At 42.1% G+C, this 27,069-nt stretch overlaps 1 protein-coding gene across 1 annotated transcript in view; it reads right to left on the bottom strand.

Annotated features, from left to right (window-relative positions):
• Positions 1-404: 404 nt before the first annotated feature.
• The window catches only part of LOC124263303 (multiple epidermal growth factor-like domains protein 6), a 77,687-nt gene continuing 51,022 nt past the window's right edge, over positions 405-27,069 (bottom strand). The window contains exons 7-20 of the mRNA XM_046697889.1: positions 17,070-17,255; positions 11,315-11,452; positions 10,016-10,162; positions 9,262-9,408; positions 8,572-8,718; positions 7,772-7,918; positions 6,972-7,118; positions 6,272-6,418; positions 5,510-5,656; positions 4,712-4,858; positions 3,912-4,058; positions 3,545-3,685; positions 1,649-1,748; positions 405-1,151 (exon numbers count right to left, since the gene is read on the bottom strand). Coding sequence (XP_046553845.1) covers positions 1,118-1,151; positions 1,649-1,748; positions 3,545-3,685; positions 3,912-4,058; positions 4,712-4,858; positions 5,510-5,656; positions 6,272-6,418; positions 6,972-7,118; positions 7,772-7,918; positions 8,572-8,718; positions 9,262-9,408; positions 10,016-10,162; positions 11,315-11,452; positions 17,070-17,255 — 1,922 coding nt within the window. The 3' untranslated portion in view covers positions 405-1,117. The remainder of the gene's footprint in view (positions 1,152-1,648; positions 1,749-3,544; positions 3,686-3,911; positions 4,059-4,711; positions 4,859-5,509; positions 5,657-6,271; positions 6,419-6,971; positions 7,119-7,771; positions 7,919-8,571; positions 8,719-9,261; positions 9,409-10,015; positions 10,163-11,314; positions 11,453-17,069; positions 17,256-27,069) is intronic.

The raw sequence follows: 27,069 nt of genomic DNA, 5'->3' as shown, positions 1-27,069 counted from the left end.
GGACAGGTAAGGATTGATTAATGTATGTAACGATTACCTGCAGACTTACTTTAGTATCGATAGTGGACAGGTTTGGATTGACTAAAGTATATAACGATTACATGCAGGCTTACTTTACTATCGATAGTGGACAGGTTAGATTGACTAAAGTCTGTAACGATTACATGCAGGTTTTACTTTAGTATCGATAGTGGACAGGTTAGGATCGGCTAAAGTATATAACGATTACCTGCAGGCTTACTTTAGTATCGATAGTGGACAGGTTTGGATTGACTAAAGTATGTAACGGTTACAAGACAGACTTACTTTAGTATCGATAGTGGATAGACTACAATTGACTAAGATTGGCAAAACATTACACTAATTGTTCTATTCCATCACAGTTAAACTCAAAACCTTACATAAGTGCATATTAGTTTATTGCAACAAATCTTATGACAATGTAATGACAGAAGTAAAGTTATTTGCTACTGCGACTACACAAAGCTCTGCATGCTGCAATGGGCTGATGGGGAGTCAGTACCCATGTCTCTCACAGGGAAAGGAAGGAAAGGGAATAATAGGAGCAAACCGATATGTTAGGTTTTAAGCGAAGCAAACTCATGGCCGCAGAAGAGTATCACCATTATTATTATATGACGGATATGTGGATTTCTTGTCTGAAACGGCGACTACGTTGGAGAAGTCCAATGTTGCAGCATGGATGTCGGATTAAATCTGTTGTGTTCATCCATTTCACTGGAGATCTTGCATTATAGACATGTTATTCACTTTGAATCACTCACTTGTCAGATTCTGAAAGATTCTTCAAGGGAAAACAATGACATTTAGACAGTTGTTTCTAAAGACCTTCACATCTCATCTACCTAAGGCAGACAGATAGTATCTCTAGTATGACATCCCTGTGAGTTACGTTCACCCTCAAAAAGATCTATGAACATGGCAATGTGCAGAGTGAAAATGTTCGCATGGAACCTTTGTCCTCTCATCCAGTTTCATCCTGAACACGACCGGCTGTATTGTAGTAAGGCGTTGTATTGCCAATATGTTCGTATGTACTTTCTTTTGCAGGCACCTTTGTCTTCGCCTCAAGTTCCACATAGTGTCCATCTGACGTCTAGTCCTTCAAACTCCCCAGTTTTTGCAGCCATCTGATAAACAAAATATGTCTATTTCGTAAAATATACAGACAATTATCGCGAAACATAGATAATGTCCCTTATTATGAGAGACTGAGGCACCAACTGTGTAAGATGTTGTGAAATCAACTATTCAAAACGTATCTGACCACTAGAAAGATCACGTGTACGGGATAATTTGCCGCCCTATGGGTGTTTGAATGTTCACTCTGATTTTCTCATAAATTGTCTACCAGAAAATATGGGCATACAAACGACAGTTCTCTGGTTTTGGAGCCGAATTCTCTACAAACAGAAGCGCCAACCCGATACCAGTTATTCACCAGTAAAATCACTGACGACTTTATTAAAATACGGAGCAAACTGATGTATGCACAATTATATTACACAATGTGAAGAAGCAGCATGTGGCAGGGGCCACATAATCAATGACAGGTGAGTAAGTAATGAGATGTCCTTTAAGGTATGAACACGTGTTGTTCTATAGCGAAAGATGCAAATCACATTACCTTCTGATACAAATTGTTGCCCCAATCAATGTGAATATCAACAGCACACACAGGCCCACTACTACTGGCACTGCCCAGTTGAATCCCTCCTCTGGGATCACTGAATCAGACAAATGTGAGAATGATCTTCAACACGTAAACAATGCAGATAGATAAAACATCACTCATCGGAGATTAACCTTGTCTGGTCACCCGATGAATCAGATTCCATTGAGCATAAAGGACAAGCAGTGGTGAAAACATGAACGAGCAGAGCAATGACAATGACAATACGTCATAACAAAAGCTTAAGGAACAAAGGAGTACGCATCCCACGCCCGTAGCACTCTCACATTTTGCATGACAATCTATGTGGTTCTTGAGATCATACAGTAATAGTAATGCCACGTGACTGTAGCATGCAAAGCAACACCCGTTTGATGGTTTGTACTTGTATTCTGAACGACAAACAAAAATATTGTTATGCATTAACAATATTTTGAAATTTCTTCGCTCACGTTGTCCCTTGAGTCATATTCGTCTGCGCAGAGTTTGCTTGTAACAGGCAACCTATATGTGTTATTGGAATGTTAAATATACATACTTTCTACTTTATGCAAAAGCAAAGAAACTGAAAGGCTGGTCATCAAAGTCTCATGACATCTGTAACCCAAACTCTGATTACAGACTTTCCTATGGCACACCATATGTGAATAAATATCAAATTTCCAGCTGCAAGTAAGACGATCGACATTCAATAAATTATGGAATCTCTATATTTGGTGTCTATTCCATTATAGTTTGAACCCCATGTTTTCTTGGATGCTTAATTGTAAAACAATGTTGCATTTGTTTTAAACATATATTATTCACAGAGAAAATTATTTGTAACAAGTTCTCCCGCTTAGAATACCCTCTCCTTGGTATGCACATATGTAATTTAGATTCCCGCAACTAAAGATGACAGATAGTGAACAAGAAAGTAGTATAAGTAAAAATGAGAGAAAGATTGTACAGAAAATACAAATATGCTATACAAATCGTTTTGTCTCACTAATGAACAATTGCACTAACTTGAATACATTTGTATTTTCACATGATGAGAGGTATGCACTTCCTTCTCACAAACGTTTACGTTCAACTGGTGTGGACACCAGATGTGGATTTCACACATTAGACCCATGTGGGGAATCGAACCTGGTTCTACGGCGTGTCGAGCGAACGCTTTAACCACTGGGCTACCCCACCGCTCCCAGTTTCGAAATAAAGAAATTCACGTGATGTATATTTGGTAAACCGGGGTTGCAATCACATCACATCTGTTCAGTAAGGATTCAACAGAAGATCACAACACATTTCGATTTAATAATTGTTAGTTGTCTGGAATGCACTTCTGTTTAATGAATGCGGTGGTATGGTATGCGTTCATTATCATGTTTTGTCATGAGACGTAAAAAAAGCACAGTTACATGTACATCTTGGCCCCTTCCGATCTACCCCTTTTCGCGTATCAGGGCCGAGGCAAAGATAATTCTGTCCATCTGGAATAACTGCGCGGATCCAAACCCATATGGAACTGACACTGCAGAAGGTAATGTATCATGTTCGTCATTGAACAGTGGAAGGTGACTTACATAACCGGAAGCTCTAACAAGAACAGTGGTGAATACGAATTATGGTTCATTAACATTTCAGGTGATTATACGTTTGTACTGACTGACTGAGTTTGGTTTAACGCCGCTTTTAGCATTATTCCAGCAATATCACGGTAGGGACACCAGAAATGGGCTTCACTCATTGTACCCATGTGGTTATTCGAACCCGGGTCTTCGGCGTGTCGAGCCAACGCTTTAACCACTAGACCCCACTGCCCCTGAAATCTTTGTAAGCAACACAATGGACGTCATCAGTACTCACGTTGTAGGCATATGCCGTCATTGACCCATCCTGCTGCACATCCTGTAGGACAGGTTCCGGTTTTCTTGTCACAGCTGACACCACGAAAGCAGTTCCCACACTCAGAGGCACAGTTGGAACCATATAAACCATCTGGACATGCTGTAAAAACCCACACACGTCCACTTGGAATCATACAGAAATACATCGGAAACAGGATTACGCCAGGCAAAGGGGCGTTGAAAACGGTAATCGAGTACTAAGGAATGTTTGATAGAATGAGATAAGTTTTCATGATATCAAAATAAGTCTTGAGACAGCCAGGGAGCAAAGACCAGCAAACACATCGATGCGCCAAAAATTTCACTGGTCAAAATCAGTTACTCACGCTGCCGACATAACTTTGTGTCGTCTTTCATCCATCCTGCGGCACATCCTCCAGGACATGTTCCTGTGGTCCTGTCACAGCTCACACCACTTATGCAGTTTCCGCACTGGGAGGTACAGTTGATACCAAAGGAACCAACTGGACATGCTGGAAATACACATACCCAACACGCGGCTTAACCACATTTGTTCAAGGTAAGGGTCCAGTTAAAAATCAAACAGAATGCTTTAGAAACAGGATTTCGCCAAATAAAAGGGTATCGAAAAAAAGTGATTGATTGAGTGAGTGAGTTACAATTGAGAGTAACATGCTGCAAATTCCCACAAAGTCGGCTGAAAAAGGAAACCGAATACGAAAGTTTCACAGAATGTGTTCAGTATTTGATGAGGATCTATATGATACAAATGAAAGTATTGGGACTCCGACGGAGGCAGTTTACATCATAAGTACACCATCTGGACATGCTGTAAATACCCACACACGTCCACTTGGAATCATACAGAAATACATCGGAAACAGGATTACGACAAGTAAAGGGGCGTTGAAAACGGTAATCGAGTATAAAGGAATGTTTGATAGAATGATATACGTTTTCATGATATAAAAATAAGTCTTGAGACAGACAGGGAGCAAAGACCAGCAAACACATCGATGTGCTTAAACTTTCCCTGGGTGCCGTTGTACAAAACAACCTTAGCGCTAAGGCTACCATAAGTCCATGTTAAGGTATGGGAGTTACGGCCATTTTAGCGCTAAGATCGTTTTGTACAACGGCACCCTGGTCAAAATCAGTTACTCACGCTGCCGACATAACTTTGTGTCGTCTGTCATCCATCCTGCTGCACATCCTCCAGGACATGTTCCTGTGGTCCTGTCACAGCTCACACCACTTATGCAGTTTCTGCACTGGGAGGTACAGTTGATACCAAAGGAACCAACTGGACATGCTGGAAATACACATACCCAACACGCGGCTTAACCACATTTGTTCAAGGTAAGGGTCCAGTTAAAAATCAAACAGAATGCTTTAGAAACAGGATTTCGCCAAATAAAAGGGTATCGAAAAAAAGTGATTGATTGAGTGAGTGAGTTACAATTGAGAGTAACATGCTGCAAATTCCCACAAAGTCGGCTGAAAAAGGAAACCGAATACGAAAGTTTCACAGAATGTGTTCAGTATTTGATGAGGATCTATATGATACAAATGAAAGTATTGGGACTCCGACGGAGGCAGTTTACATCATAAGTACACCATCTGGACATGCTGTAAATACCCACACACGTCCACTTGGAATCATACAGAAATACATCGGAAACAGGATTACGACAAGTAAAGGGGCGTTGAAAACGGTAATCGAGTATAAAGGAATGTTTGATAGAATGATATACGTTTTCATGATATAAAAATAAGTCTTGAGACAGACAGGGAGCAAAGACCAGCAAACACATCGATGTTTAAACTTTCCCTGGGTGCCGTTGTACAAAACAACCTTAGCGCTAAGGCTACCTTAAGTCCATGTTAAGGTATGGGAGTTACGGCCATTTTAGCGCTAAGATCGTTTTGTACAACGGCACCCTGGTCAAAATCAGTTACTCACGCTGCCGACATAACTTTGTGTCGTCTGTCATCCATCCTGCTGCACATCCTCCAGGACATGTTCCTGTGGTCCTGTCACAGCTCACACCACTTATGCAGTTTCTGCACTGGGAGGTACAGTTGATACCAAAGGAACCAACTGGACATGCTGGAAATACACATACCCAACACGCGGCTTAACCACATTTGTTCAAGGTAAGGGTCCAGTTAAAAATCAAACAGAATGCTTTAGAAACAGGATTTCGCCAAATAAAAGGGTATCGAAAAAAAGTGATTGATTGAGTGAGTGAGTTACAATTGAGAGTAACATGCTGCAAATTCCCACAAAATCGGCTGAAAAAGGAAACCGAATACGAAAGTTTCACAGAATGTGTTCAGTATTTGATGAGGGTCTATATGATACAAATGAAAGTATTGGGACTCCGACGGAGGCAGTTTACATCATAAGTACACCAACTGGACATGCTGTAAATACCCACACACGTCCACTTGGAATCATACAGAAATACATCGGAAACAGGATTACGACAAGCAAAGGGCGTTGAAAACGGTAATCGAGTATAAAGGAATGTTTGATAGAATGAGATAAGTTTTCATGATATCAAAATAAGTCTTGAGACAGACAGGGAGCAAAGACCAGCAAACACATCGATGCTTAAACTTTCCCGCCGTTGTACAAACAATTTACCACATGTTAAGGTATGGGGTACGGCCATTTTAGCGCTAAGATCAGTACAACGGCACTGGTCAAAATCAGTTACACGCTGCCGACATAACTTTGTGTCGTCTTTCATCCATCCTGCTGCACATCCTCCAGGACATGTTCCTGTGGTCCTGTCACAGCTCACACCACTTATGCAGTTTCTGCACTGGGAGGTACAGTTGATACCAAAGGAACCAACTGGACATGCTGGAAATACACATACCCAACACGCGGCTTAACCACATTTGTTCAAGGTAAGGGTCCAGTTAAAAATCAAACAGAATGCTTTAGAAACAGGATTTCGCCAAATAAAAGGGTATCGAAAAAAGTGATTGATTGAGTGAGTGAGTTACAATTGAGAGTAACATGCTGCAAATTCCCACAAAATCGGCTGAAAAGGAAACCGAATACGAAAGTTTCACAGAATGTGTTCAGTATTTGATGAGGATCTATATGATACAAATGAAAGTATTGGGACTCCGACGGAGGCAGTTTACATCATCAGTACACCAACTGGACATGCTGTAAATACCCACACACGTCCACTTGGAATCATACAGAAATACATCGGAAACAGGATTACGACAAGTAAAGGGGCGTTGAAAACGGTAATCGAGTATAAAGGAATGTTTGATAGAATGAGATAAGTTTTCATGATATAAAAATAAGTCTTGAGACAGCCAGGGAGCAAAGACCAGCAAACACATCGATGCGCCAAAATTTTTCTGGTGGCACTCACTGGTCAAAATCAGTTACTCACACTGCCGACATAACTTTGTGTCGTCTTTCATCCATCCTGCGGCACATCCTCCAGGACATGTTCCTGTGGTCCTGTCACAGCTCACACCACTTATGCAGTTTCCGCACTGGGAGGTACAGTTGATACCAAAGGAACCAACTGGACATGCTGGAAATACACATACCCAACACGCGGCTTAACCACATTTGTTCAAGGTAAGGGTCCAGTTAAAAATCAAACAGAATGCTTTAGAAACAGGATTTCGCCAAATAAAAGGGTATCGAAAAAAAGTGATTGATTGAGTGAGTGAGTTACAATTGAGAGTAACATGCTGCAAATTCCCACAAAGTCGGCTGAAAAAGGAAACCGAATACGAAAGTTTCACAGAATGTGTTCAGTATTTGATGAGGATCTATATGATACAAATGAAAGTATTGGGACTCCGACGGAGGCAGTTTACATCATAAGTACACCATCTGGACATGCTGTAAATACCCACACACGTCCACTTGAAATCATACAGAAATACATTGGAAACAGGATTACGACAAGTAAAGGGGCGTTGAAAACGGTAATCGAGTATAAAGGAATGTTTGATAGAATGATATACGTTTTCATGATATAAAAATAAGTCTTGAGACAGACAGGGAGCAAAGACCAGCAAACACATCGATGTGCTTAAACTTTCCCTGGGTGCCGTTGTACAAAACAACCTTAGCGCTAAGGCTACCTTAAGTCCATGTTAAGGTATGGGAGTTACGGCCATTTTAGCGCTAAGATCGTTTTGTACAACGGCACCCTGGTCAAAATCAGTTACTCACGCTGCCGACATAACTTTGTGTCGTCTGTCATCCATCCTGCTGCACATCCTCCAGGACATGTTCCTGTGGTCCTGTCACAGCTCACACCACTTATGCAGTTTCTGCACTGGGAGGTACAGTTGATACCAAAGGAACCAACTGGACATGCTGGAAATACACATACCCAACACGCGGCTTAACCACATTTGTTCAAGGTAAGGGTCCAGTTAAAAATCAAACAGAATGCTTTAGAAACAGGATTTCGCCAAATAAAAGGGTATCGAAAAAAAGTGATTGATTGAGTGAGTGAGTTACAATTGAGAGTAACATGCTGCAAATTCCCACAAAGTCGGCTGAAAAAGGAAACCGAATACGAAAGTTTCACAGAATGTGTTCAGTATTTGATGAGGATCTATATGATACAAATGAAAGTATTGGGACTCCGACGGAGGCAGTTTACATCATAAGTACACCATCTGGACATGCTGTAAATACCCACACACGTCCACTTGGAATCATACAGAAATACATCGGAAACAGGATTACGACAAGTAAAGGGGCGTTGAAAACGGTAATCGAGTATAAAGGAATGTTTGATAGAATGATATACGTTTTCATGATATAAAAATAAGTCTTGAGACAGACAGGGAGCAAAGACCAGCAAACACATCGATGTGCTTAAACTTTCCCTGGGTGCCGTTGTACAAAACAACCTTAGCGCTAAGGCTACCTTAAGTCCATGTTAAGGTATGGGAGTTACGGCCATTTTAGCGCTAAGATCGTTTTGTACAACGGCACCCTGGTCAAAATCAGTTACTCACGCTGCCGACATAACTTTGTGTCGTCTGTCATCCATCCTGCTGCACATCCTCCAGGACATGTTCCTGTGGTCCTGTCACAGCTCACACCACTTATGCAGTTTCTGCACTGGGAGGTACAGTTGATACCAAAGGAACCAACTGGACATGCTGGAAATACACATACCCAACACGCGGCTTAACCACATTTGTTCAAGGTAAGGGTCCAGTTAAAAATCAAACAGAATGCTTTAGAAACAGGATTTCGCCAAATAAAAGGGTATCGAAAAAAAGTGATTGATTGAGTGAGTGAGCTACAATTGAGAGTAACATGCTGCAAATTCCCACAAAATCGGCTGAAAAAGGAAACCGAATACGAAAGTTTCACAGAATGTGTTCAGTATTTGATGAGGGTCTATATGATACAAATGAAAGTATTGGGACTCCGACGGAGGCAGTTTACATCATCAGTACACCAACTGGACATGCTGTAAATACCCACACACGTCCACTTGGAATCATACAGAAATACATCGGAAACAGGATTACGCCAGGCAAAGGGGCGTTGAAAACGGTAATCGAGTACTAAGGAATGTTTGATAGAATGAGATAAGTTTTCATGATATCAAAATAAGTCTTGAGACAGCCAGGGAGCAAAGACCAGCAAACACATCGATGCGCCAAAAATTTCACTGGTCAAAATCAGTTACTCACACTGCCGACATAACTTTGTGTCGTCTTTCATCCATCCTGCGGCACATCCTCCAGGACATGTTCCTGTGGTCCTGTCACAGCTCACACCACTTATGCAGTTTCTGCACTGGGAGGTACAGTTGATACCAAAGGAACCAACTGGACATGCTGGAAATACACATACCCAACACGCGGCTTAACCACATTGTTCAAGGTAAGGGTCCAGTTAAAATCAAACAGAATGCTTTAGAAACAGGATTTTGCCAAATAAAAGGGTATCGAAAAAAAGTGATTGATTGAGTGAGTGAGCTACAATTGAGAGTAACATGCTGCAAATTCCCACAAAATCGTCTGAAAAAGGAAACCGAATACGAAAGTTTCACAGAAAGTGTTCAGTATTTGATGAGGATCTATATAATACAAATGAAAGTATTGGGACTCCGACGGAGGCAATTTACATCATAAGTACACCATCTGGACATGCTGTATATACACATACACGTGGCTTTACTGTATTGTGAAGGTAAGCGTCCATTTGTGATCATACAGACCATTGGAAGGAAGATGTCACAAAGAAAACGTGTGTTGAAAAAGCAACCGATTACAAGCATTTGACAGAATATGTACACTATTTGATAATGTTTCTATGATAAAAAAGAACGTACTGAATATAATATGACGGTACAAAGGATATGTTTACATTCTTGATTCTGAGCTCTGATTACAAACAGATCAATGACACCAGAACTGACAAAGGATGAAATCAGTTACTCACGCTGCATGCATAAATTTGTGTCGTCATTCATCCACCCTGCTGCACATCCTCTAGGACATGTTCCTATAGTCTTGTTACAGCTGGCACCATTTAGGCAGTTATCACACCGGTACGCGCAGTTGATACCAAAATAACCACCTGGGCATACTTTAAGCACAAATAACAAGAAAAACAAAATTCAATGCAATGGCACAGTTTGCAAACATAAATATGTTAAACATTCTGCCATACGTCAATCTTCTTTTTGCTTTAGATCATATGATTTAACATGGGGTCCAGTGACATAATTAATCCTGCTTTATCATAAGATTCGAAAACATGTAAATAAGCTTGTGGCATTAACAATTTACAATGTCCCAGCGGAAACTCTTCAAGCAGTAAGCTACCTGACTGCCCATAAGTTTATAAAACATCTCGCATAGACTACTGCAATAGTCTATTGTATGGGCATCGGAACACTCACTCGACAGACTCCAGAGGGTGCACAATAGTGCAGCCAGAGTAATCACCAACACCAGACGTCGAGATCACATCTCCCCGGTCTTACAAGACCTCCATTGGCTGTCAGTGAGACAGCGTATACAGTTCAAGATCCTGGTGTTTGTCTTCAAATCACTGCATGGTCTAGCTCCAGAGTATATCAGTGAACACCTATCAACCTACACTCCAAGGAGAGACCTCACGACAAGACCATCAAGAACACTTGATGTTCCTATGACCAGGAAAAGAAACTGTGGGGATAGATTGTTCTCCAAGGCCAGCCCCTGGCTCTGGAACCGTCTTCCTCGGCACATTCAAAACATTGTCAATCTCGACCAGGTTAAACGACAACTGAAAACCCACTTGTTCAACTTAGCCTTCGCCTAAGCGCCTTTGATTAATATGTTGGAACAGGCGCTATACAAATATTAACTTTACTTATTTATTTATTATTATACAAATGTTTTGGTGACACAAAGCCGACAATAGAGTGATATAGAATTGAGTGAGTTAGTTTAAGACAGTGGGTGAAAAAAACATTACCCATTAAATAAATCATTTATTTCTCCCCGACACCAACGTCCAACCCCAACCCATCACAAGCAAATATAGTTTCAAGTTTTTAGAATGTTCTTGTTTGTGTGGGAGATACCATCCACAGATTTGTATTGTACCATTGTGGCCGCGAGACACGTGTGTGTGGACATGAATCTTCAGTTGCTTAACTTAGTTGCTCATACAGAAATTGAACATGTGCCTCAAACGCATGTAAACTCTTTATCAAATTGCACTTCAATGATAACTATTTTACCGTCATACCTGTTTGGCAGTCAGTGCCATGGTATCCTGGGAAACATCCACTGGAACAATGACCAGTGGTCTTGTCACATACATCATTACCGCTGAGGCACCGGCACTGTTTGTCACAATCTTCAGAAAACCATCCGTCACTGCAAACTAAGTATTGCTTAGTTTGAAATGTGTGTTTCGGGATGTCTCCGTGATACATGTCAACTGCATTTGCTTCAGTGTATGTTATATATGGAACTACATGTTATCAGTAGAGTGCGACATCAAGTACTGTGTGGTTGGGGCCCATCCGAGATTCAAAACCACACTCTCAGTATAAACCACCAAATCGCCAGCACACACATCCAGTGGCCTGACCACGAGTGGTTTCTGAAACAATCCTGCACTACAAAAACGTATGAAAACCTATTTTGGGATCACTTCCATTGGTGTGTTAATTTGTATAAAACCAATGCCATTGTTTTTTTAAGATTAGAAAGTTCTACCAAAACATGAGAAAATAGAGTTTGATGGACTTACTTGGGTATCTTGATATAAATACTTATTACAGACTGAAACATTATCAAATGCAAAAATGTAAAAGATACTTGATACCAAAAATATTACTATATGGAGTTTTTAAATGCTCGTCACCATTTTACTTTTACCATTTCATATCCTTTAATATTTGCCACTAAGATAAGCCAAGTTATACTTCATGGGGTAGATAGCCTGGGGTAGATAGCCTGCACATCCATACTGTGTGTAAAATCTACAACTGCAAACCATGTTGTTAAAGATGAATGTCGAAGATACCCACTATGCATTTGGACCAGTGAATGTGTTGTACATCGGTGTATAAGTCTAATATGCCAGATTCCTATATTCTTACTGTCTGTCTAAATACTGTTTCTGCGCTCTATCGTTTAATAAATGCATATGACTTGGAATACTGTATGACAGGTTAGATTTAGTGAAAACCTGTGCTATACTCTGCAAAAAAAGAAACGCACAGGTGATAATGAAATTTAAAATTAACTTTATTTTATTTCTATGCAAACAAAACCCGGTTACTGTAACCAAACATAATGTATACTTGTTCATATCCATTAAGTATCGCTCAAACACACCATTTCATGAAATATTGTTGTTTGATGATGGTTTTTGAAAATATCATGAAATTTTCACGTGTAAATGACACTTCGAACGATATGCACGTGAAAGTTGCTTCACCTATGCACCAGTGTGTAGGGTATATGAGGAAGGCAGTTTAACGTGTTCAATTCACTTTCAACGCCAGTTTACTGACGAATTCAACATGCCACGACTTAGCGAAGCTGACCGGAACATCGCCATCGGACGTCTTGAAGCTGGCGAATCTCAGTCATCAGTTGCAAGACACTTCAACGTGCATCACACAACAATTTCCCGTTTATGGAGGCGCTACAATCAACTGGGCTCGACCCGCGACCGACCTCGGAGTGGTAGACCACGGGTAACCAATGCTGCACAGGACCGCTACATCCGGGTGTTCCATTTACGTAACCGGGCCGTCCCAGCAACACAAACAGCAGAGAACGTCCCAGGTCTTCGCCGCGTCTCCGCCCAGACCATCAGAAATCGCCTCAGACAGCACGGGATACGCCCTCGACGACCTCACGTAGGATGCACACTACGACCTCATCATCGCCTGGCACGTGTTCGATGGTGCAGGAACGTCCAGAGATGGAATTGGAGACATTGGCAGCGAATTTGGTTCAGCGACGAATCTCGTTTCCAACTTCAAAGACACGATGGTAGGACGAGGGTCTATAGACGGAGAAACGAACGTTACGCCCGTAATTGTGTAGTTGAAGCGGACAGATTTGGAGGGGGGAAGTGTGATGGTATGGGGGGCCATTTCTTACAACGGGAGAAGTGACTTGGTGCACGTCCGTGGTAACCTGACTGCAATTCGTTACAGGGATGAAATTCTGCAACGTCATCTTTTACCTGTCATCAACCCTCAACGTCACGTTTTCCAACAGGACAACGCCAGACCGCACGTGGCTCGCATCACGATGGACTACCTGACGAATCAGAACATCACAGTTCTTCCCTGGCCTTCAAAATCCCCCGATTTGAACCCAATAGAGCATTTGTGGGACCAGCTTGGGAAACGCGTTCGACGTCGTCAGCCTCAACCCCAAACGTTGCAACAACTGTCTCAAGCCTTGCAGGAGGAATGGAGGAGGATCCCCCAAGCACGGATTCAAAGACTGATCATGTCCATGGACAGGAGGTGCCAAGCTGTGTTGCAAGCTCGAGGTGGTCACAACAGGTACTGACCTCCACGCCATCTGTACGCCCGGTGCAATGGTTTCAGAGACAAATGATAGCTGCATGTTGTAAAGCTGACTCTTGACAACATCCATGTGAAATTTTACGTTCGTGCGATCATTAGTTAAAGTTTTATTTGGAAATAAAATAAAGTGTTTACATTCCTGAGTTTTCACCTGTGCGTTTCTTTTTTTGCAGAGTATATTAGCAAGGAAACACTTTATGGAAGACAAATATATATGATGTTTTTTTTCAACTGTAAAGCATATGATGATGAATTCGATTTATAACGCCCATGCTTCTAGTCACAAGTTTAATTTGTTAATGGCGTCCACTAACCTGTGTTTGTACATAGAAAATCTTTGTTTCCTAATGCTGATAATAAAATTTTAAAATAGGTGTTACATTATGTAGTAATATACACAATATGGGAGGCAACTCTTGTTGGCTTAAGACTAAACCTTACTACATTAAGAGTTATCTCTCCTTGTGTAGCAGACGGCTTCCTTTGTTGACATGGCAGATTTAACAGCAGACGACAAAAGCAAGCTGGTTCTAGATGATTTTGAAAGGGGTGTGACTAATGCAAAAGAGTTTCCTGGTAGACACGACATTCTTCTGTCTACGTTATACAGAACTTTGATGAATTTTCATTCCGGAGTGTGGATTGAGCACAAGACAGGGACAGGGTGGTGGTGGTGGAATTGGGTTTAGCGTCGTGCTTGAGAATATTTCGCTCATATGACGACGTGCATGCGTGTGGTGTATGTGTATGTGCGGCTGCTTGTACTAGCCCAGACTGAAGCTGGTTTTATAGTGCCAGCCCACTGAGATACCATGCCGCAGTGAAGCATGAATACCCCACTCAGACACATTATACTTACTCCGAGCCGACAAGTCCTTGTTGTACCCATTAATGCCGAGCGCAAGGCAGGGACCAACAAGTACCATATTTTAACGTCTTTTAGTATGACGCGGTCGGGGATCAAACCCGCGACCTTCCGCACTCCGGGCGGACGCTCTAACCACTACACCACGGAGGCGGTCTTACAGGGACAGGGAGGCCAAGGAAGTTCAGTACTACGGATCGCCGGCGACTTGGTCAGATTGTGATTAGGGGGAAATTGAAAAGCGTTGAGAACATCAGAAACGAGATGATCAGTAGAGGAAGTCCTCGTGTATGTAATTAATCCGTTAGACAAGAAAGACAAAGGCTTAACTGGGTGAAAAGGGGCGGAATTTCCTCATCATTGATGGAAGATGCAAAACTGGTGTAGGGATCACGCAAATCAAGAATGGGATGATGTTTTCTTTTCTGATGAAAGTTATGTCTGGCCTTTTCCGAACTGTGTTAAAATTTGGACAAAAGATACCGTGAAACGTATCTATCAACGCCCAAAACGTAGCCCGAAATTTCACATGTGGGGTAGGATATCATCACCTTGAGTGACGCCGCTATGTTTTTACACTGGATATTTGACAAAGGAACGATATGTTGACGTCTTAAGTTATCACCTCCTTCGAACGGCACCAACACTGTATGAAGATAATTGGAGCTTCCAGCATGACAACGACCCAAAACACACTGCGGGCTACACAAACCAGTGGTTGTCGGACTAAAATGTTCAAATGTTCAGCTTCAGCCCAGATATAAACCCTATTAAGAATGTGTGGGGACTAATGAAGGACAGAATAAACCAAAAAACGCCTCAGAAATATGGAGGTTATGAAGAAAGAATTGGTCGAATATTGGGATATGCTGTCACACAATTTTCTTCAAACTTTGATCGGTAGTGTACCTAGGCGCATTCAGTCGTGTATTGCAGGGCCAGGAGGTCTCACAAAGCACTGAAAAGACACTTCGAATGTAAGAGAATCATCTCTCAACTTACTCGTTTAAGTACAACTTCTATAGTTTGTATACATGTATTAGATATTTGCCTAAACAACTTTCTCAATGCTTTTTGGGAATACTATATGTGGAACAATGTAGTTTTTCAAACAAACTGTTACCGAGAGGCTTTGACACCATGGGTTTGTCATTGTATCACTACAGTACTGACAGCTGATGGATAGATACCGTAATGTATTTCCTCGAAAGATCGAAGAATCGATAATTTCAATCAAGATAATCTCATTACGAAGTCAATACCAGTTCAGAAGGTTGAATTTATCAGTTTTACTGCATAGTTTTTGGGGTGCCCATATTACTGATGTGACAAAAGGTTATATTTTGTCCTCACCATGTGTGTGCGGAAAGTACCACAAGTAACACACAAGCATTGTCACTAAGGTGACATAATCCCCCGCCGCAAATTATCAAATCAAACTTATAAAGTAATGAAAGTTTAAGTTAAATGTCAACAAAAACATGACCAGTCAACCTCTCTTGATGTCTTGCTTTAGGTGTCCAAACACACACATATTTTCAAGACTGACTTTGACATGAATGTCATAATGTATGAAATATGCAAAAATAGTACTAAAGAATTGCTTTTTTGAAAAATATTTAAGAGAAGTCTTAAAAGTCTTTGAAGAAGATCCAGTGAACGGTATTTGAAATATCTTGCTGACAATTCTGGTTAACATGCTCAAATCTTCAAAGTGTCTCTGTGACCTTGCAAATTAAGAGAAGGTCACCAAAATCGACTGGGCCATGCGCCTTCCCTAGATAAAGCTTTGTATTGAATAAGAAGACAATGCAGTGAACGGTTCTTGAGATAGCTTAACATGCAGGCAAAACGTTAAAGTCCCCTTGTGACCTTGAAATTAAGGTCAAGGTCACCAAACCGGACTTGGACTTTTCTTATACTGTGATAAACCTAGGTACCAATTATGAAAAGAATCTAGAGAACGGTTCTTAAGATATTCCAATTCGTACGTATGGACGGACGGACGGACGGACGGACGGACGGACGGACGGACGGACAGAGCCTAATACTATATCCCCCGCTTCGCGCTAAACGCGCGGCGGGGGATAATAATAATTGCCACGATCACCTTGAAAGATTCCATTCCATGGAATCAGAGGATCATATTTAAGCTCACAATACACAGGTGCAACACGTTTAGTGAATCCCTGCAGTGTCCACTCGTACGTAAGAAAAAGAACAATCTTATGAATGCATAAATGTGTGGAGTTGAGTGAGTTTAGTTTTACGCTGCACTCAGCAAAATTCCAGCTATATGGCGGCGGTCTGTAAATAATCGAGCCTGGACCAAACAATCCAGTCATCAACAGCATGCCCATCGATCTGCGCAATTGGGGACTGATGACATGTGTCAACCAAGCCAGCGAGCCTGACCACCCTATCCCGTTAGTCGCCTCTTACGACAAGCATGTGTTACTGAAGATTCATTCTAACCCGGACCTTTACGGGTCATAAATGTATGGATACTGAAAAGCGTATTTTATACCACATGACAAACTATTCAAATATGTGAACCCACATAGTCTATGACATACCAAATATCTGCACCTCGCACAAACTAAGGGCTTTACTGTCACCCGGTATCCGTATAGTAACCGTGGTCCCTGTCAATGGCTGGCGGCAGGTGACGTCAGCTATAGGAGGAGGATGTTCAGTTGGTGACCAGTTGTAGCACATCTGGCTGCCCACAAATATCTCCATGCCGATGTTTCTGTCCAGATCTGTACAGAAGGAAGAAACATACGATGTAGATAGCTATCCAGCAGAACGGTCACATCTATGTTAACACCAGTCGGTAAGAATGTAAAATCCCGAAGAATCCAGTTTTAAGTTCCATGCCTTTGTTTCTCTCTTCGAAGAAGCAGATGGAAAAACATATATGGTGAAAAGAGAATTTCACACCAAAGTCCTGTTTGTATATTCAATTTATGTGTATCGACATGAGAAGATAAAAACTGAAATCTATGAGGCATCAGTGATGGTGGAACATAGTAAAGGGATGATTCATGGCAACCAGCTGGTGTTTGGACTGGACATGTAGTAGAATTTTATATACATTACAAGAACTGAAATTATTATACAGGATGCTTTGGTGTCAGTATCAGACTCCAAAAGGTATGCATTTTCAATGTTTCATAGTTGGAATGTCAATCTAAGGAAATGTAGAATATATGCACAATGTCATTCAGAAAGTGGATCGGTGGGGAAGAGTGGTTAAAGCATTCGCTCATCCCGCCAAAGGTCCGGTTTCGAATCCCCACATGGGTACAATGTGTGAGGCCCATTTCTGGTGTCCCCCGCCGTGATATTGCTGGAATATTGCTTAAAGGTGGTAAAACCCTACTCATCCCTCTCATTCAGAAAGTGGTTAAAAGTAATGTATGTTATATTTGGGACACTTTCTCAGTGAAGCACAGATTCTGGTACTTTGACAGGTTGAGTCCCATTTTGTATTTGAACCTTTACCCTCAGACACTCCAGATGGGACTCAAATGACATTTGTCAGTTGTTTGCGATCTATTGCTCGCGTTTTATATTGTATTGTCTTCTTTACTTAAAATGTTTTAGTTTAACATGCTTGTTACATATTCATATCTTTGATACTCTAGTATTTTACTGTCCATCGTCGACAGGTTTTACTCTTCAAAATGTTTTCATCTCTTTTGTCGAAATTCTTTTCGTCACGATATATACTGGACCACAAAAGAAACGTTGCTTTTCAAACCAAATGCAAAATTTTGTTCTTGCAAGGTGGTGCTTTTATTGAGTGTACCGTTTTTTTAAGATGTTTTTCAATCAAAATTGACAGTTACTACCAACATCAGTGTGTTTTCTGATGAAAAAGCATATCGACCAAACGCACCGAAAAAGGCAGACATGGTCAAAGGTGCCGTATGACATTCGTGAAAATGAAAATGCACTTGCATGTCGTGACAACCCTACCAATGAAAGTGAGTCCCAAACTCACCTGAAATTAATTTTGTTTTCACACAACCACGTCTCACGAGAAATCAGAGTAGCCAAGTTGTCCAGACTGCACGGAGGATAGCCAATTATTTTAATGTTCATGTTAGGACAGCTGGGGTGGTATCAGGTCACTAACAGCATTGGACGACCTTCAGTAACATCACAACGTCAAATATGGCAGGCTGTGCGCAAGCATCTGCAGAATCGCTTCCCCAAAGCGACAGGAACAGCACGGTAGACCATTTGGACAGACCGTCAGTGCCGATACAGTGACGTTTGCGCGGAAGAAACCTCTACTGTCACAGACCATATCGTAGTCCTGTCCTCGCCGCTCATCACCGCCAAAACCGACCAAAATGGGCAACTCAGCATAGAAATTGGCGTTATCGACAATGGAGAACTGTGCTTTTATCTCATGAAAGCCGATATTGTGTTTCGACAGTCGATGGCAGAGTCAGAGTATGGCGAGGGCGTGGTGAAATGTTTTCCAATGAGTGTATTGTTGAAAGAGACTCGTGGGGTGGTCCAAGCACCATGGTGTGGGGTGCAATCGGTCTGAACCAGTTAGTTAATACCGTGGTGTTCCAAACTCTTAGTCCTGGATGAAGAAATGACATGACAGCTGCTCGCTATATTGATTAAATCATAAGACCCCACGTTGTACAACATTTTCGACGTAACAGAAATCACATCTTCCAGCAAGACAACGGTCGTGCCCACACTGCCAGAGCATAAGTGGACTTCCTAAGATAGCATGGCTTCGAAACCTTACAAAATCTTGCACTCAGTCTGAATTTAAGTCCAGTAGAACATCTTTGGGACGAGATTCAAAGAAGACTGAATGACCCCCAACCAAGGCTAGACTCGATCAGGCATTTCGCAGAGTATGGACCCAAGTGCGTATGATCTTCATCGACCGGCTAATTTATTCCATGTACAGACGATGCAACGATTTCATCGATGCCCATAGAGGCCACACTTTGGGGTATCTTAATGGTACCATTTTTGATGATTTTGTTTGTGTGAACTCTAAATGTGTTTCCCGACAATGTGGTGTTAACCATAATTGTCAAGTTTGAACTCAGTCCTCTGTTTTGATTGTTAATTAGAGTTCATTAAAGTGTGTGCTTTCAGAAACCCCTATCAGTGCGACATTTCTTTTGTGGTTTAGTATAGCTGAGATATTGCCGATGTGATGTTAAATATTTACTCACTCACATGAATGACATTTTGGGACGTAAGTCCCAAAATATGCAAAGTAAATTTAAGCTTACCACATTTTTAATCGTAGAATATGTGTGTTTTTAAGATGACAAGTTGTCTAAATTGCTTACAGCTGAAGGGATGGTGTATATACAGTAAATGTCATGCAAGTCCCCATGGTCTCCAGTGTGGTGATCTACCTTCAGTTGTTGACAATCTAAAGCCTGTTTTTATGTTGTAGTGTTCTCTTTAATAATATCGTGTTATGATAACACGCTACTTTTACTTTAGTATCTGTGAAACACTAATAATTTTCCTGTTCTTCCTCAACAGGCTTTTAATTGCTGGTTTTATTGATTAATTATATAATAATTAATTGTTCTCATCACGCTATGGCTGAGATATTGTTGACGCGATGATAACTATTAACTCACTCAATCACTCAAATGATATTTTAGATCACTCAATACTACATGTCACTGTGAAACTCTAAACACACGCACAACGCCCGTTCTCTAAACAGGTAATGTCGAGTAATGCCTTAATCTGCGAAAAGATATTATACATCAGGTTCATAAACGACTTGGGACGAAAGGTAAAAGGTAAAATCCTAAAACACAATGCTGAACATTACCATTATGTGACAGTTAAATTTTATCGTCATATTGGCAATATTTCAGCCATATCATGAAAAGGGATAGGTATACGTCAATAACAAATATATGAGATTATTCGTGTATTTAAACGATATAATATTTCTGTCGTCAAAGGGCAGTAAACCAGATCATTAAATTTTATTTAAAACAGGTTTTGCGCATGCTTGAAGAGAGAGAGAGGACGTACCTTTCACGGCTCTCCGACAAATGGGTATATCGTTGGCGCAATACCGGGCGAAAAAAGGGACATTTTTGCAACTGGATAAGTCTAAATGAAGCATCCATGGTATTAAAGTCGACCCAGAAAAACTTACATGAGTTTGAGGATGTTGCCTGTTCAGCCTTCTACTTGTAACATGCGGCTCGGTTGAGGTCAACCCCGAACCCCGAAGCTCAAGACACGACGGACCCCTCAGGAGACAACATCAGCTAACTGTGGACACGGACGGCGTTCTCGGTTTAGAGGCGGGCTCCAGGGCCACAAATGAAGTATTGAGGGCAATGAATGACATTAAAAGTGATATCCGGGACTTGGGGTGAAAGTTTGATTCACTATCGTCAAAAGTTGACAACATGGCGTCCAATATCCATGCGGTCCACGACCAGCTGCACACTATACGAAATGACATTTTACACAACAAACTTTAGTTTAAATGCAGTAGACGACAACTTAGACGATTTGGAATCACGCAGTCGACGAAATAATTTATTATTTCAAGGTCTGGATGAAACGACAGGAGAGACATGGTCGCAGGAAAAAGTCTGTGCTTTCATGACCGACACGCTTTGGCGAGGAGGTTAACAATATTGTGATCGTGAGAGCTCACAGATTGAACCCACGGAAACGAGGCTCACCGGTCAAAGTCAAATTTCTGAAAACCGCCGATAAAAGTGCAGTCTTTGCAAGAGAGGACATTCCAAAATCATCAAATCAACGTGTTACAGAAGATTTCACTAAGCGATTCAGAGAGGAAAGGCGTCTACTTGCGCCCTGGTTCCAGCAGGCTAGAGACGGGGACAGATCAGTAAAGATGGGTCAAAATCGGCTTAGTGTTGATGGTGCCATATTTATGTATGATAGAGACAACCGAGACATTGTTCAGATAGCTGGAAAGCCCTCTGATTCCCCAGATCGCCAGTGAGTACATCTCGGACACGTACAAATCAAATGTCAACAAACGCCCGTGGTTCTCTGTTGACACCGGAAGCAGGAAGCAACACTGCGGTTGGGGAGGCAACTCTGGATTCTAGTGCTTGACATAAAGGCCACAGCTCAGACGAAGTAAACAATCGGGAACGGCTATCAATACTTACCTAGAACATTGAAGATTTGAATCAGTTGTTAAACAGTTCTGTGCTAATTATGATATCATTGGCTTTTGTTAGTCATTCGTGCGACGTGTAGATGACCTTCGTGATTTTCTGCCAGGATACCATACTGTAATTTACATAGGTGCCCGACTCTGATATATTTATAAGCATGACTTATATAAATAAGATATAAGAAAGGTGTGTCAGTAAATCGAAACAAAATGGCGGCCCGGCTCGGTTTTGTTCTGACAAACGCTTCCATCGCTTTGACCGTTGAATAAACTGCACAATTTATACTCAGTTGACTTCTGTAAAGTACCTTGCGTATCAGAAATCTGATGATTTTATTCCCATTTAAAGCTTTCAATAATTTTGCGTACATTCTCGGACGAAGTCAGGACAAATGCCCGGAAGTAAACAATTTTCAGGCTACAGACCCGCACCGAATAGTAGAGTCTCTGATTGGAAAATATAGTTGCACGTTCAAAGAGGTGGGAATAATAGAAGACGCTATCCAATCAGAGACTCGCTCGGTAAGGAAGAAACTGCATCGCTGAGGTCGCTACAGCGGTTGTATTAATTACTGTTTTTATAAGTGATTACCTAGTGAATGATACTAGTAATTTTGTATAACAGCCCTATGCATATTTTGAAAACTGTGTTCTGTTGTTGAGAACACCTGTATTCGGATGGGATCAGGACACTGTACTTGTGTTTACATATCTATTACCTGAAAACTCTCCCATATACAATCAGACTGACACTGATGGCATATCATCACTGGAGGACTATCTTTTCGTCATTACTTCTGATCACCCAAATAAACATGTCTTATTATGTGGTGACCTTAATGCAAGAATCAAATACTTTATAGATTATATACCTTCTAATAACCTAGACTTTGTCCAGGACTCTGATGATTATCCTAGCGATGATTTTGATTTGCCAAGAAATTCCAAAGACAATTTAGTTTATAACAATTATGGTGTTAAGTTAGTGGAAATGTGTCGCACATATGGTGTTCACGCCCTTAATGGCATGATGTTTAAGGATAAATATGGTGAATTTACATGTATTTCTCATAATGGGTGCAGTGTTGTTAACTATATGATTGCCTCATTTTCTCTTTTTCCTCACATCACAGATTTTGGAGTAGGTACACTTGACATGTCCTGTCACTTTCTACGACACTGTTCACTTGACATCAACAGCCATAAACAAAGCTCTGACCAGGTATCCCACATCCTATCATACATACAACATCCCTGATGAACCTAACACAGTAAACACAGAAACAACTAAATGGTTTAACTTTTTATGGAGTAAGGACACTGACAATGATTTCATTACAAACTTCACCAACACCTATAATAATGTTTATCCAACTCTTGGTCATTATGAGAAATGGTTCCCCTGTTGAAACGGTTTCTTTTTATAGGTATTTAGGATTAGTTTTCACGCCCATGCTTGTCTGGAGTAAAGCCAAGACATGTCTTGCATCTCAGGCCTTTAAAGCTATAATGTCTTTAAATCGTTTAGAGGAAAATTGGTAACATATTTTGCACTGATCTACTTAATATTTTTGATTCAATGGTTGTGCCTATTCTTTGTTATGGCTCTGAAATCTGGGGAACATGTCACTCCAGAATAATAGAGGCTGTGCAAATTAAATTTTGTAAACACTTAAGGGTGAAAAAAACTACATTAAATGGAATGGTTCTTGGAGAGTGTGGCAGACTCCCATTACAGCATTTGTACATGTCAAGCGTAATCAAATTCTGGCGTAGACTTATACATATGCTACAAAATAGACTCCAACATCAATGTTATTTAATGTTAAGATCACTAGATAGCTTAGGCTATAATAACTGGGTAACACTATTTAGGTACATCCTGTTTCAATATGGATTTGGTTATGCTTGGCTAAGCCAAGAAATTGGAAATGTGGAATATTTTGTGTATCTATTCAAGCTAAGGCTAGGTGATAACTAGTAGTATATACAATGGGGGTTTTGGATCAAGTCCAACAAAAGCCTCTGCAAAGCCTTATTTGTGAAATAAGGCTTTTGTTCAGGCCCCCCATTCCCCCTACTATAAAAAAGTTTGAGACGCTAGCGGGATACGAACTCCACATGTACACCTCACAACCCGCACCGGGGACATGGCTGAAGTGTGTCGGTTTAACGGGTCTATCCTGAGATTGTATCATCGCTCCACGTGCGCGCTATGCCGTCTTGACTGGAGGTAACACTGTGCCGTATGGCACGATCAATAATTCCTGTCTAGCGAGCCCTCTCCCTGGCCAATCTCTCAAGTAGTACAAGTTCGGCTCGTCGGCTTTCAGGTCCTCTTTATCTATGTTGTAAGTTTTGACTGACCATATAGGATCGGTGGCTCGCTTACGGCTATCACCCTCGTGTTCCCCGGCTGGTATAGATACCTCACTGGTATCTGTTTCTCTTTCCACGCAATGGAGCAGCCGACTCTGCCACTATTGATTTTAGTTTGACAGCGTCTGCCGGTTTCTTGCCGGTGAGACGGGTGGTTTCGTGGTTGATTGCCGACACCACCTTAGGCAACCTAGCGACCCATTCAGTTGATCGCTTCCCCGGGTTGACCATTTCCCTCGCATACTGATGCCCGAATAAGCGCTCAGCCAAAGTCCTATTGAATCTCTCAACTATGGCTTGGCTGCGATGGGCTCCTGCCGTGCCACGCCTGACCTTTGTATCGTGTTTGTCTAACAAGTGTGACACGACACCCATGAACTCCCGCCCAGGTTCAACTTGCAGCTCTGTTGGCCACGTCAGCGGACTGCGCTTTTATATGCGTTCGAATCCTCTGGCTACCTGGGTAGAGTCTTTCGTTGTCAAGGGTTCGGCTTCCTTGTAGCGACTGGCTACGTCCACTACGGTTAAGGCATACTTGTACCTCTTGTCGTGGGGTAGGAATAGGAGGTCAGCCTGGTGAACGCTATTGGGTATGTTAATGCCGAATTTCCTTCTAGGCACGTAGCGTGGTGCCGGTAAATAGATCTGCCACAGGGCTTGTTTTTCAAGCCACGCTTTGGCCTCCTCCGGGGGTACTCGCGCCATTTTAGCCAGCTTATGTACAGCGCTAGCTCCTTTCCAGTACCCACGCGGGCTATAGTAAATAGCCTCAAACTTTCTCTGGTTCCGTGACATGTCACCTAGACAGGGTATCCTGTTTATATATATCTATGTTCTTGGTTCAATTTTCTCATGCCCGTACGCGTACGTGTTTATCCCATCAATAGCTATCCAACGTTTAGTGTCCATCGGCGACAGGGACGTCTTGTTTATAGTCAGTCCGTATATCCTATGGCCATCACTTCTAGGTGTGTTCATTTTATGTCTAAAGGTACGGGTCTTGAACAGGGCTTCCTTGAATCTGGCGTGTTTGATGTGTTGTTTAACCACGTACTTCTTAACACCCTTAGCCTTCCGGATCTCACCATTGTCGGCCTTCAGGATGGAGTACATCTTAGGTCTCAAACCTATGTACTCGGCTATGGGCGTGCCAGCACACTCGTCCTTCATCTTACCTAGGACCTTTTTATTTACTGTGCTGTGTATGGCATGGTCCTTGGGGTAGTCGCTGGTGTCGTACAAATCGAGGTGTTTTTTCATGTCCTCGTACACGTCCTCGGTTCGAATCTCCATCAGCAGGGAATCCGTGTCAGTGTACAGCACTTCACGCCTGTCGTTGTACTGTTTCTTCAGCTCGTTGTAGTAAAAGTCGTACATCAGGTGTTTGGATAAATCGAGGATGCTCATCCCCACGTAAACAGGCCGGTTGAATTTGATGTGGCTTTTCTTCATGTGTAGGGCAACCAGGTCATCGGTGAATATTTTGCTACGGTTGAATGCCGGGCTGGCTATCAGTCTCCTGAGCTTGTCTTCCTCATTCGACCGAACCAGCTTCACGGTCACGCGTTTCCTAAGGTTCTCCATAGTCTTACCAAACACCGAGTTGTTCATGAGCTTATAAAGATTTTTCTCAAAGTCACTGGTGGCAAGCTTTCGGAGGTCTGTGTTCATTCTGATGTAGGGCTCCATCCATGGGCTCTGGTTGAACATGAGCACCCTGTGTATTTTGGTCAGCCTCATACCCAACGACAGGTACAGCTGTAGGTTGCGATAGTGAACTATGTACTTGGTCTTATTCATTAAGTTGGGCACGAGTTTTTCAACGTCTGCCACCCGCCCACCTAACAAGTTATGTTGGTACTCAGACATCCAGTCTGGGTTAACCCTCATACGTTCGGGGGCCAGGGGGTAGCTGTTGTGTGATGTGTGTAATGCCTTGGGGTACTCTAAGTCAACCTCGAGGATATAACCTTTGTTCGAATCGTCCGCGATGCTCATAACATCAATGGGTGACGCCCATTCGAATCCCCCTGTGGGTAGATACTGGCTCATGGCCCAACCGTACAGGTTGTTGGCATCGAGGTAGAGAATATGATTGGTTGGCTTGCTCGGGTCGTAGCCCTTCACGTATTGATTATTTGCTTTCGCGTATCGTTTGGTTGCCATGGAGATCCCGCCTCGCAAGCCTTTCTCAATGAATAGGTGCATGTCATAATCTGTGAGTAATTCTAACTTAACTCCAGTCTTTTTCAGCAAGGCATCCCACGACAGACCTGGGCTGGTGTAATACCATGCGGGGTCGAGTTTATACTGCTTGAAACATGTCCGCCTAAACGTCTCAAATACGTCGGCTAACAGCAGTACATCTGTCCTCAAGTACAGGTCGTGATAGTCACCCAGATTCTTACAACCCAGTTTATTCCATACATTAATAGCGTGGGAGTAATCGTCTTGGGATATTGCCGAGTCTGTCAGATTGCTGTAAAATTCTCTGATGGGGGGTAGTCTGGTCTCGACGAACTTGGCCCAACCATCCATGTACTCGTAGGGGTACACACCCATCCTCATCAGCAGGGGTCTAGTCTCGGCGTCTGTGTATCGATCGGTAATAGGGAAGGTATTGTTGGCCTTGACCAGACTGTCGAGTGACGACAGGAGGAACTGAACCGAGTCGATGAACCTCAGGCCGTTTAAGCTGAAGGAGATGTATCTCTCCATGTTGTTGGGGATGCACGTCAGATTACCGTCGATTTTCGCGATGGCCTGCATGATTAAATGAGAGTCGTACCCTCTCAAGTTGTGAAAGACCACGGGGATGTTTATTGTCTTGGGGTTGATTCTAAGCTTGAGGTTACACGCGTTGTGAGCGGCGCCTCTATACTTACCGGTTACGTGGCAGTGATCTCTCACCGAATCACCGTTAAGTGGTGAGTCACACACGTGACAATTAGTGCTACAGGTGTGAGCTAACCGGTCGGCTTTGGTCATACGCATGGGAGCGACTGTAT

Source organism: Haliotis rubra, unplaced genomic scaffold (genome assembly GCF_003918875.1).
Source record: "Haliotis rubra isolate DU_JTF1 unplaced genomic scaffold, ASM391887v1 Scf879, whole genome shotgun sequence".
Lineage (NCBI taxonomy): Eukaryota > Metazoa > Mollusca > Gastropoda > Lepetellida > Haliotidae > Haliotis > Haliotis rubra.
This window is presented reverse-complemented; position numbering and strand designations above follow the sequence as displayed.